At 40.7% G+C, this 13,336-nt stretch overlaps 1 protein-coding gene across 2 annotated transcripts; it reads left to right on the forward strand.

The window, feature by feature from the left end:
* The first annotated feature begins 4,794 nt into the window (after nt 1-4,794).
* LOC147897483 (zinc finger CCCH domain-containing protein 33-like) lies at nt 4,795-12,274 on the forward strand. Of its 2 annotated transcripts, none has more exons than XM_087380415.1 (8): nt 4,795-5,023; nt 5,614-5,771; nt 6,031-6,093; nt 6,191-6,253; nt 6,478-6,600; nt 6,866-7,153; nt 11,047-11,373; nt 11,530-12,274. In XM_087380415.1, exons 1-8 carry the CDS (start codon nt 4,942-4,944, stop codon nt 11,860-11,862), a joined length of 1,437 nt encoding a protein of 478 aa, XP_087236541.1. In that variant the 5' UTR covers nt 4,795-4,941; the 3' UTR covers nt 11,863-12,274. The 2 variants fall into 2 exon arrangements, with proteins under 2 accessions (XP_087236541.1, XP_087236542.1); XM_087380416.1 differs by having other exon boundaries at nt 6,478-6,591.
* The last annotated feature ends 1,062 nt before the right edge of the window (nt 12,275-13,336 follow it).

Raw genomic sequence — 13,336 nt, forward strand, 5'->3', positions numbered from 1 at the left:
CACTTAGGTATTAGGGCCATAAATTTGACAAAACCTCTCAAAATATATTATCAAAGGAAATTCACATGTTTCGTATCAAAATATTTAAAGAAATAATATTTTATAATTTTAAATAGCCTTCTCATTTAAGTATGCATTATTAACACTAAATTACATGTTAACCAATACTTCATAGCACCTACATTATAATGTTATAGAAAAAACTATAACTCTTATTAACAAACACATTTAAAAGTATCATTCATGACTATTGACATGCTTAATGAGGTCTTATCATCACTAGATGACACCATATCTCTTACTCAATTTAAGACTACATATATTCAAAACAACATTTCTTTTGTCCAAATTATTTCCAACTACTATAATACCCTTCACCATTTTTAAAAGATAAAACTTCAATATAACAAGAAAGTTATGATGAATTAATACCAAGAAATCAAAAGAAAACAATTACTTTGAAGTCAATGTATGTGTTGATGGAAAAGAATTGATGCATTATGCCTAAATATTATATACAAATGCTTTTATATACACATTTGAGATGTTGCACTTTGTCTAAAATGTTAGTTTCTCATGGCACATTATGTCCCTTTGTATGACCACATAATATAGAGATAACATATGTCATTTTTTGTAAAAACATGGCCTATCACATGGCATGTTGTTGCCCTTAGTACTCTTTTGTGACTATCTTGAATTCCAAATTTTAGTTTTATTACAATTTCTTCACAAAATAATTATTTGGATACTTCACTACTACATAAATAATAGTATATGCCTTGTAGAGTACATCCCTTATTCCAATAGGTGGGTTTAGTCTTAGGTACCGAAAAGACCAATAGATAATGGTGGCCTTTACTTTGGACGTGCACATAAATGTCAAAATATGGATCTCATGTCCCTATCAATTTTTCATTATTCCCACAAATATGATTGCTTTCTTGGTCTCCTATTCTCTTTGTCAATATGTTTCTCATGAAGAAAAGGCGCAAAAGGAAAGAAAAGATGACTGGATATGTCTAATGAAGAAAAGGTACAAAATATTACAGAGGACATGATAAGATATCTTTCTCTATCATCTATTAGAAATCTATATATAACATCAAATTACATATCCAAAAATTTATTTTCTAGTTTGATTTTACTTCTTGAAGTCTGAGATATTTAGATCCCAATGTTTTAAGTAGTAATTACTTATTGAACTCCTAGATGTTTAAATGCCAATGTGATTAAAACTACTAGGTGAGTACTTGGTATCATGACCAAAATCTAAAATAAAAGCCTTACGTGGTATCATGATCAAAACTACTCTTAGTCTAGGTGAGCACTTGGTGTCCTAAAGAAAATGTAAAATAACAACCATACTTGAGTTGTTGATTGCAGTTGGTTGGAATGTCTAGTGTAAAGCACAACAACTACATACATTACTTTGTTACAAGAATATTCTTACCCACATGAATCAACATGGATTATTAATAAAACATACATACGAATAACCTTACCCGCATGGGTCAATGCTCAACTTGCATCAGTTCTATATCTTGATGAGAAATATAAAAAACAATTTCATTTTAATTGTTAGATATATTTTATAGAACGCTACACAAGAGTTATGCAGTATCTCTAAAAACGTCTAATTGGTCAATGCTCAACTTGCATCAGTTCTATATCTTGATGAGAAATATAAAAAAAAATTCATTTTAATTGTTAGATATATTTTATAGAACGCTACACAAGAGTTATGCAGTATCTCCAAAAACGTCTAATTGATCTTACATGAAATTTTTTTCGTGTGTCTTTTTTCTCACATGTTGCATTAGAAATCCTTGTTTCCACTCAACAAAGTCAACATTTAGTATCTACATATGGACTTATTTATTAAATTTTCCTTTATTTTGACATTGTGATCATATTTCCATTTTATTGAGAGATTCCACATTAAATTATAGAGTGTATTTGAAATATAGTAGATGCTATATCTAGAGACTTAGGAAAACCAAGTAATATAAACAATGCAAAGTGGTATACACAATGTAAAGTGAAGAATTACTTCATGAAAAGGGGAATATGAAGGGAAAAAGTATAACTCAAATCATGGAATGTAGGCTTGCCACAAAGTGACTAATGAAGATGATGTGCCTATAAAAGGTAAATTGATGGAAAGATTTGACAATGATATATAAGGAGGCTACAAGAATATCGTGAAAGTAGAAACACAAATTGGGTGAAAAAGGGTAAAGGTAATAATATTTTGAGGACATGAAAAGAGGGTATGTGGTAGAGGTGCAATATTGAGAAATGCATTAAAGGAGAGATTCTAAAGGTGAATGCATGGTTGTATAGTGCACAAAGATAAGTTCTTTCTTGGTTGGTTGTGGTAAGAATGATTCCAATGCCATGCTTCCGAGGCCTTATCAAAAAAGAAAAGGCGAGTGGTGATAGTGGTGCCACTTGTCATCATATATCTATACCATGATGAAGTTCATACACATAACAAAGATGATAACACCATGGCTTTGCTATGCATGAATGATCAACCTGTTTCCACAAAAAGAAAACATATTTCCAATAAACTATAACAAGTCTAGAGGAGACTTGGAGAAAGGAAAATGAATGTTAAGTATCATAACATCATCTACACACATTTGGAAAATGGAACTTTATTCTATCCTTGTTTCTTTCCGAGTCTTATGTCACATGCAAGCTTACGTAATGGCCTGTTATTTTCAAATATCTAAAAAAATTTTGTGCTGAAAGCAATATAAAATTTACTTTATTTTTGGGTGTTTGATTCATTACCGATGGTTTTATTTGCCTACTCAAGCACATGCATGTAGTGCACATGCTCTAGAATATGCCCTAAGTCATATATCATGAAGATTTATGGAACATAATCACAATCCAATAGATCGCAATCAAGATTAGCTTAATGTTAGCCATTCCATTCAATTACAAGGTTAATCTTAGGATTAGGCTTGGTTGTGATGATGATGTGGTGAAACATAGTCCAATGAAAGGTTGCACCGCTTCCTTTTAGTCACATATAGAACAAAGTGTCTACTGTAAACAAAATTACCCAATATCATAAGCATATAATTGGGGGATATGCTAATTTGTTTGAGCCATTGATTCCTACTTGTGGAATTTCTGGACACCCTTTCTGTCAAAAATCCATTTTGAGTTCTATGATATTTATAAGGGGCATAGTTGCATCAAAGCAATTGGCATCTTGATTAGTGAATTGAATGGTATTGATCAAATTGTTTGCTAGTTTCTTTCTCCCTACAAGTAGAGTGAAATGTAACTCGCAAATAAAACATAGGGGCAGATGGGAGGGGAGGGGATAGAGATTAAAGAGAACAATAGTGCGCGATGGGAAAAAATTGCTCTATCCCATGAGTTTATTAAAGTGGAGCATACAAGTTACAACACCATGCTAATCCCATCCTAAGCCAATGCTAAACCTATAATGATAGTATTTCTCTTATGAATGGCAAACTTGTCCATGTGAGGAAACTTGAGGAGACTTGATGAGCCTCTCATTAAAGCATGTAGGCTTCGTAAAGACATAAGCATGTTCGCCATGGAAAGAAATACTATATGTGTGGACATATGGGCCTAGAGTAAGCATTGTCATGTTGCATGTTTGTTCCACCCACTAGAATGATATAAAGGATGAGGATCATCATGTTTTAGAGAGAGAGAGAGAGAGAGAGAGAGATCCAAAATTATTAAGTTCTTATCACCTCCCTTATATGATGACTTCTTTAATCTAATCTTCACAATATAAGGTCTTATGCATGCTTAAACAAGGATGCAATTATTTTAGACATTGATTTGCACAATTTATGACAAGATAGTTATTCATTACAAAATATGGTAGCTTTCTAGAAATGGCTTGTAATTAACTCTATTTTTATCAACAAGGAATAGATGTAAAGGTGAGTGATAAAGATGGGGGGTTGTGAAGGTGAGATGATAAAGAACTTAGGCCAATGAAAAAAACTATAAGAAGGATAGATCCATCAATCACATATATAGTCTTATATCAAATATATAGTCTGAAGCTCAAGTTATTACAAGCATGCCGATTGCTAATGCTTTCAAATCATGTTGCATAGCTTTGGGCAAGACAGTTGGGATAGAAGTGTGGGGACTAGTTACAAAGTGGTGAGTTTGATTTCTCCTGAAGAATACGGTGGCTAAACAGTTTTAAATTGCTTTGATAGAATTTCCCATTCAAGCTTCCTTCTCCTTGGGATTGCTAAAGCACACTTTTTTGTTTTTGGTCTCTCTCACACACACACAGAGGGACTGTCACTAGCCACAAATACTCGGTCCTTGATGACAGGCTTAAAGTCCCTGGACCGATTCTAACTACCATGGCAATAGGTCCTACGTGGGCACAGCACAGGGGAATCGAATGCGGGTAGCGAGCTAGCTCAAGTGTGTGGTGCGAAAGCCCAAACCGTGTAAGTTGTGTATGTATGACGACTACCGATGTCCAAAGATGGGACTTCTAGGAACGCGCGCAGAAAAGAAAAGAAAAGCAGGGATGGAGATGGGACGTGTACACAAGCGCGCAGGAAAAGCAAACACGAGCGGAGAGCACACGTGTGAGGGGGAGCACACGTGCGGCACACACGCACGGTAGTAATAAAAGGAAGGGAGAAAAAAGCGACATGGGAAGGTAGAGGAGACCGACATTAAAAGGGGTCCACGTCATCATCTTCGTTCCCGACTCGCGTTAAATTACACACTTACAAAACAAACTCTTTCAGATCGCCAGCCTTCATCAATTCTTTCATTCTCAGCTTTTCGATCGCCATAGCTCTCAGTCTCCTGCTCCAATCGCCATAGATTTCTGCTCTGCTCCAGCTCCATAGCTTCATTTCTCCATAGCTTCAATCCTCCATCGCTTCCTTCTTCTCCCTTTCCATGGCTCCCTCCCCCTCGCGCAGTCTCACCAGCTCCAGCACCCTCACATCCGACGACGACGACATCGTTTCCCATCCCACAGGTCTCCTCCTCTTCCTCTTCTTCCTCCGTTTCTTCACTCTTTCTTTTTTCTCCTTGCTTGGTTTCGCCTCCCCCTCTTGCTCGCTGCTCCACCAGCTCCTGTCGCTAGATCGCCCTCGCTTGCCTGCCCCGCATTGCTTTCCCTTTAGAAGATCTCGCCGTCGAGAATTCTCTTGCGAGATCCGCACCCCCTGCCCCCTCCCCCCCCCCCCCCCCCCCGCATGGCAATGCCACTGTAGAACGTACTCCATCTAGCGTCTCCGTCACGTAATTCAACCTCTCTTTCAAAAACCGAACTTCACCAACGCGTTCGTTCCGTGTTTCCACTAAGAGAACCTGACGAATGACAAACGAGTCGGCCAGTGAGAATTTTGTGACAGCCTGAACTTGACGCCAGTAGACCGTTTTGTTTGTGCATGCTTGTCAAAGGGCTTGCTTGAAGTGTCGCTCAAACGTGATTCCCAATCGTGCGGATTCGAAAATGTAATTTGAAGATACAACTGTTGAAAAATGAGGCTCCAAATCAGTTGCAAAAGAAGAATGTTCCGGTAGACTCGATGTTTTGTCTGTTGAAGCGTGTGCATGTTGCAGACCGGACAATGGCACTTCAACCTCAGCATGGGACGGACGGGGCTACGGGCTCGTATCCGGAGCGTCCGGGCGAGCCCGACTGCGTATATTACTTGCGCAACGGTCTTTGTGGCTATGGCATGAATTGCCGATTCAACCATCCCCAAATTGGCAGGCTGGTGCGACTCTTTTCGCTACTTTTACTCCTCTTGCATTAAGGGATGGTTTTAGCGGTTTCTTGGTCGTATTGACGGTAAAATGGGCGGATCTAGGAAGAAAGGCCATAAGCCCGGTTATAGTCAGGTTATTGTAACTGAAGTTCCAAAAGTGTCGCCATTGTGGCCAAGTCCAGTGCGGAAGTCGGCACGCAAGGCAAGCCGATAGGAGGTTGTCCCTTTTCCGAGTTGAGATAATCTAATTCACAGATTTGGTGCGCAGGGGACAGCGCCTGGTAAAAAAGAAGACGGCTACTCTGGCAAAATTGGACAGCCTGAGTTGCAGGTACAATCATCTAACAATATTGTTGAACTAGAGATGTAATTTATTGTTTGCAAATATATCTGCCATGAAAACTTCAATTGATAGATGGTCTCGGCAGGATACTTTACTTTTGAAAGAGAAACAGGAGGTTCCGCAAAAGATTGGACAGCCGGAGTGTCAGGTACATTACGAACTGTAGTTTGAAAGAAATACGGGTGTTTGAAGTTCGCAGTAGGATGATGTTAACCTTTTATCACCTTCTTGATGAATGCTGTGTCAGGCAGATTCTTTTCACAAAACCTCAAACTCTAGAGAGCCTTAGAGATTTGTATAATCTGCTCTTTCCATTGTTGGTCCAGTTGAGATGTTTTCACTTTTATTCACTCGAGAATGTAAATCTTGCAGCGCTATTTGAAAAATGGGACCTGCAAGTTTGGAGCCACTTGCAGATGTCACCATCCTAGGGAGAAGGCTGGATCATATAAAGGACAAGTCCAGCTAAACTCACTTGGTCTTCCTGTACGCCTGGTTTGTGAAGGAGTCCTGCTGTGCCTATATTGCTTATAATGCATCCCAGCTTCTTGTATATTATTCTTGCAAGTGGATGGGTCCCTTGATGGCAATTGTATCATGAGGACTATTATCAGTGGATGGTGCTTTTGAATGGGGACGTGGCTTGCAAATTTGCTGACTGTTTGGGTTATTTCTCTGTGATTTCATTGTGCCTTAAACTTGGTGGTCTCATTTTTCAGACTGCAGTTAGAATGACGACCTGTGTCTTCTTTGATATCAGGGTGAAAAAGTGTGTACATACTATGAACGCACGGGATCGTGCAAATTTGGCCCGAACTGTAAGTTCCATCATCCTCAACCTGGGGCAATAAACACCATGTGGCCTCTGCCAAGCTCCTCCCCATATACATTGGGAACACTGGCTCCTGCCCCTTATCAGGGGAGCATTGCAACCTGGTCAGTGGCAAGAGGTTCTTACTTTCCAGGGTTAGGATTACCTTCGCCTACAGGGTGGGTACCGATGATCCTCCCGCTTCAAGCACCAGTGCCTGGATGGAGTCCTTATGAAGTACATTCTTAAACCTTCTCTCATCTCTCCTTGAGTTATTTTGTCTCATCTCTCTTATGATGAAGCAGATAGTGTATCTTCAAAGGACAAAAGTGCGGTATGTCGTCCATCTGTTTTATCTTAGTGAATGGAAAACATAGCAATAAATCTTATTACAGAAGATGAATGCTTACCAGCTGTTTATAAAGATAGAAGTTCAACAAGAAACTTAAGAGATGGGGTAGCAATGTTTCAAGGGCCTTAAATTGCAAGGTCCAAGGTACAACAGTCTTGAAGGCTGTACCTTTTGGATCTCTATGGTTTGGACTGATTGGACTGGTGGCAACTGTGTACAACCCCCCTTGTTTATTGTAGCCTCATTCTCCCCTCCCCTCATCTGCAGTCCCCACTGTTGCCTCTCCTCCTCCCTCCCAGCCCCACCAGACACTGAACTCCTACCTCTACCTAAGTCGTCTGGCAAGAACACAACTGTTTTGTGTTAGCCCTAGCCTACCTCCTCACAAGCTCAGGGCTCTTCTCCTTCAGGGATGACTAAGGAGACTCAAGAGTCTTTTCCATGCTCTAGGACTCTGGTGTTGAAGCCTCATCCTTGATGTCCCTTTTGTGGGAGTTCTGGCGGTTGGGGTAGTGGAACTATCTAGACATTTTAGATGACCACCCCATTATTTTAGAGGCATCAATCTTGATTTTATAGCCTTAGAAGGTGTGAAGGTACCTAGGCCCCAAGCCTCTTCACCATCTTCTCCAGCCCTCTCCTCTCTTTCTTTATCAATCTTCTTATTTTAGAGGTATCAATCTTGATTTTATAGCCCTCTCCTCTCTTTCTCACATGATTTTATAGCCTTAAAGGTGTGGTTCTCTAGCCAACCGTGGCTCTAATACCATGTGAGAAGTGCTGAACAGAAATGGAGAGAGCAAACCAAACAATACACAATTAACTGCAAGGAGAGAAGGAGAGACTGCAAGGGATCTCAGGAAAAGGCCCAAGACACATGTGGTGCTACAAGACAAACAATTGGGGGGAGGGGCTATAAATAGGCACTCCACACCCCCCAGTCGGCTGGTCAGACAGGCAGACCAGCAGGCCATAGTGGGCCTGTAGCATATGGGGGGCTGACCAATGCCTCTAGGCCCAACTGAGCAGCTCCATGGGCCAACCCCCTTCTTCCCTAATACGGGCTGCCATGCAGCGCCCTGCCACAACCAGGCCGACCAGCAGCCTAGGTGGCTGACCAACAGGTTGGCCCACCTCTGCTCATATGTAGCCTACTAGGAGTGGGGCTGCAGCACCAAAAGGTGGCCACGCAGCCCACTCACATTGGCCAACACAGTGCACGTCCACGTGGGCTGCCATGTGGCAACAAGTAGGCATGTAAGGGCCCCAAACAATCGTGCAATCCCCTCTTGGCCCATCCACATGCAACTGTACTGACAAGCCCCATGTGGTGCACCACACAGGTAGATGTGCCCTCAGCCCTACTCTTCACTACCCTCTCAGGGGGTGGGCACACCCACAACTCATGACCTAACCTAACCATGGTACATCAGGAGATGCTGACCTCCAACAACTAATAGGTGGCATATAGCTTCACAAAGCTACTTTCCCTTGACGAGTTCTCATACTTTCCACAACGTCTTGGTCTTTCAGCTATAACTTAAAGAGGGGAAGTGAAGGTTGCATAATCATTGTGCTCAAGCACACAGTTTGATTGCCATCTTGTTTATTTCCACTTGAGATTCCCAATGAGAAATGGGTAAGTATTTGCATGGATCTTGTTACAAGATTACCACGGACCCAAAAAGGTCACGATGCTATTTGAGTAGTCGTGGATTGGCTTACCAAGATGGCTCAGTTTATTCTAACATTATCCACAATAAACAGATATGAGCTCGCATAGGTATTTGTGGAGGTTATTCCCAAACTTTGGTGTAAGAGGCTATAACTTCTCACTTAAGGGGGGACTAATGTTTTGTCCAGAACTAACCCTATTTGGTTTGTACCTAACGTAGGTGGCATATCTCACTAGTGCATAGTAGGTATTAGCAAGGCTTGATAATCCCCGTAGCTAGGTGGAACGCACCTAAGGGGAGGTATATAGCTAAGTGGCTTAGCTCTCATTATCTGGGTCAAATCTTTGTGGATTTTGGACTCATTGGTAGCCGTAGGGTTTTGGTAGCAGCATGACAACCTTGTGGTGGATCACGGGTGTTTGGGGATGCCATGGTTTCTTGTTGCTAGCTTGGGCTAGAGAGGATATCCTATAACTTCAACTCAGGGGTGATCCAGCATATTTCTGAATCTATGGCTTGGAGGTGAGCATGACGTGTGGGTACGATCTGTCATCTGTTTGTACAACCATCCAAAGACCATTCGTCTTTGATTTTTCCAATATAATTAGGCTGTTATAACTTATGGACCACGTCCACGATTGTGGTTCTTGAGGATGTTTGGGTGGATACTATCTTGTCACTCTATTTGTTTGTGCATGATTTTGCTCGAGTGCATAATAACTTGAGTGTGAACAACTATTATGTTGAGTTCTTTGAGAGTTGGGCAGATTTCTTGCACACCACTCATGACAATGGTAACCACATGAACAAGTAAAAAATGGCAGACACGATTACTTGAGACATAAGTTCTAACAGTCAGCTACTTGAAAATCTCAGATTCTTGTGAGGCTTCATACTTGGCAAGCATGAAGAGTACAATTTAAAGGAGCCTGAGTTCAAGGCCTCCACCTGGTTCTTGTTCAATCAAGAACATAGGAAAGTTTAACCAAAAACTCTCATATGAAAAATTGGAGGCTTTTCATTAAATCACGACTCACGTTGAGACTTCTTGCAAATGGATATCTACATCTCTCTATTGAAGCCATCAATGTATGAGGCTATGTGGCACTGTGAGGGACAGTATTTTGACAAAATGGACTAACTTGAGTTTCCAGGAACACCGATTACGCCCTTAATAAGGGAGAATGAAGTTGAACCCTGGCAGTACCAATTGCATCTTTATTGGAAATTGTAGGAAAAGATAATGATCAAAAGAAACACGGTGTCGACAGCAAGGCCATAGAAGACTTGGCACATCTGGCATCAAGATTCATAAATGCAAAGCAGCCAAAGGAACCAAGCAGAGGAATATGACCACACAAATGATTAGAAGAGATCTCCACCCAATAAGAAAAAGATAGTAAAGTTTAAACACAAGGCCTTTTAGAGACCTCAAACGTGGGAGGTTCTCAAGATTAGCATTGACATGTGGACTTGTAGAACTCATTCCTTTCAATGCCTCTGGTAACAAACGTGTCACAACCCTGCTTTCATCTCATGATTTACAGTGGCACTCGTTGAAAGTAAGCACCTGTAGTGATTTAATATGCGGAGAACACTCATGGTGGAGTATGTCTCTCCTCTTACTTTTGTTTATTCAAGCCTCTCTTTGTCCTTGCAAATCCAGGAATACTCTTTGGATCCATTGGCTGCAGAGATCTGTACTGGTATTTGTCTCCATGTGCTTATTAACACGTGTTAATGCGTGTTAATGCATCAGGAAACATCGGAAAATGCTGGAATGTGTTTGTTCATCCTCCAGCTACAGGGAGGAGGAGCTCATTAGTGGGGATAAAAAGGCTTACCATATTGCTCTGCTCTGTCTTCAACTATTAGGGATTTGTCTTTCTTTTCTAATGGATTCTTCCTACAAGCTCTAGCATAATGGCTGATCGGACTAATTTCTGCTCTTTGATTCTTAAAGGACATAGGATGGAGCTCTATCTGCAGGGATTTGAATTGTTTTTCTTTACTCTAAGAGATCAACATAAATAAAGAAGATTAATTTGAAACTCTTCTCTGTATCAGCTGCTATTTTCTTATTGAATTGATGATGACTGCAGGGTCCACATATGACATCTGTAGAGGATTTGCATCAGGGTTCAAGAAACAATTTTGTTTATGGTAGATTCCAACAAAATACTGATTCTGCTGAAGGACTGCAAGGGAATGATGTGCAGTCTGTTAACAGCAAAGAATCATTGTTACAAATGCCTTTGGCTTACAGAGACGGTGAGCTCCCTGAAAGGGTGGGACAACCAGATTGTCATTATTACCTTAGAACCGGGAACTGCAAATTTGGTGCCGCTTGCAAATTTCATCATCCTAGAGGGAGGGCTGCTTCACCATCTCCCTGCACCTTGAGCATCATCGGTCTTCCACTACGCCCAGTGAGATTGCATAAATCTTGAATGAGAGCAACTTTTGCTGTGAACAATTTTTGTATTTTTCTTGTTTTGTTTTCTTTACAATAAAAATTTCATGGATTTTCATGTTTCACATGTTTTAGTTTATATTTTTCTGACTTGATCAGTGTTCATCTTCAGGGAGAGTCTCATTGTACTTTCTATAGTCGGTACGGCATCTGTAAGTTTGGCCCTACATGCAAGTTTGATCATCCAATGAAACAGGTGTGCAACATTTCACCTTTTGCTATGCCAATGGCTCCTTGTGCCAAAGGTCCTTCAACTACAAGCAATACATCATCAGAGTTCTCGGATGAAAGTGGGAAAGTGCAAGATTCAGTAGTAGTGTCAGAAGAAGAGATCACGGGGGTCTCAGCAAATGGAGGGCTAGGAACATCTGGAGCTGCCACTCCCTGTGAACCTGTGAAAAAAGCAGCCACTCTCTGTGAACCTGTGGAAAAGCAGGAGAGTTGAGCAAACGAGGTTCCTCTCTTAGAAATACATGCTACCTGTATAATGAAGATGTCTTCTGGAGTTTTCAAGGTTACATTGGGTACATGGAATCATGCTTTAGTCCAATTTGTGGAAGCCGTAAGAGAGAATCTATTTCTTCAATGGAAAGGCTCTATAGAGTGTACAGATCAAGGCAAGAGAAGGCAGGAGATGTATTGAAAGGTGTATCCATCTCATAATGCCTAACACAGCCTGCCTTACGGATTTGGGAATAAGTGTATGAATCCATCCAGAGTACCCAATTGTTATTTTTTGCTCCATTTAAGAATCCTGCTGGAAGCTCCTACTATCGAAGCGATTTGGGAGCATGTGCTGTTTAAATTTGACATTTCTTGGCCCCGTGCGTCATTTCTTGTGGATCATTCCAGCTATCAGAAAACCTTAATTTTCTATTCTGTGGGATATCCAAATGACAATAGTTTTTCGCATTGCTATTTAAAGGTCATCTATAATTAGAATTCTTCATTGGGGTGGGACTAAAGTGAAAAAATCATATGTTTAAAGGAATTGAAGAAGACTAGTATACCAATTATCATTTCTATATTCCTAAAGTTGACTGGAATATCAAATCTGAAAAATGTACGTGCGTACCCCTATATTGTGAGTGGAAAAGAGTGGGCTCCACCAAGCCCAAACTTATTAGTCTTGCATTGAACTGTATGCTAGCTTCAATCTTTCATTTTTAGATCCCAAAATCCTCAGGCTCAAATTCGAAATGTTTCCTAGAGGAACATTTTGATGTTTACCCATCAGGCATAGGATTGTCAGAGGTGAAGCACCTGACATTCTAGATGATTTAAGGTGCTGGAAAGACAAGGCAGCATCGTGCTGGGAGAGCAAGGGTTGACCTTAGTTGATTGGTACTTTGCTGTCATTTCTCCTTTCAGAAGGATGACAGGAATTTTTGGTTTTGCCTAAGTTTCTTGCCAACGAATTATTGGTGCTTCCCTTCACGTTCGTTTGTGCACACCCATATGGGGCTTGCCCTTAAGGTTTTCTTTACAATCGCGGGTAGGAACATGTTCGGAATCCCAAGAGTTCGGATTTTGGAGTAGTGAGGATGCGAGGGCTGGATGATTGAAAGGAACACACTGATGAACCATGAGACCATACTGGGGGTGTCGATGGCTTTTCGGATGTTTAGCATGAGGTTGCAAATATTGTGCTTAGCCATTCACGGAGACTAGCCATGGGGTGGGGGTTTTGAGGACCCATAGTCCTTTACTTTTTCATGATTTCTTCTATATAGTACATAATTTTGATACTTTAAGGCTGTGATACGTCATAAGAAAAAAAATTTTGGGGAGAAACTTTATCAGAATGAAAATTATAGAGAACGAGAAGTTCAGTTCTTAAAGAGCCTGTTGCAGTAGATTCACAGTTACTGAGAGCTCCGCAGAGGAGAAGCACAGAAGGTGAAAACATTAAGCTCCTC

The sequence above is a fragment of the Dipteris shenzhenensis genome, chromosome 10 (genome assembly GCF_047967505.1).
Source record: "Dipteris shenzhenensis isolate YYH24624 ecotype China chromosome 10, Dip_SZ_1.0, whole genome shotgun sequence".
In the NCBI taxonomy this organism is placed as follows: domain Eukaryota; kingdom Viridiplantae; phylum Streptophyta; class Polypodiopsida; order Gleicheniales; family Dipteridaceae; genus Dipteris; species Dipteris shenzhenensis.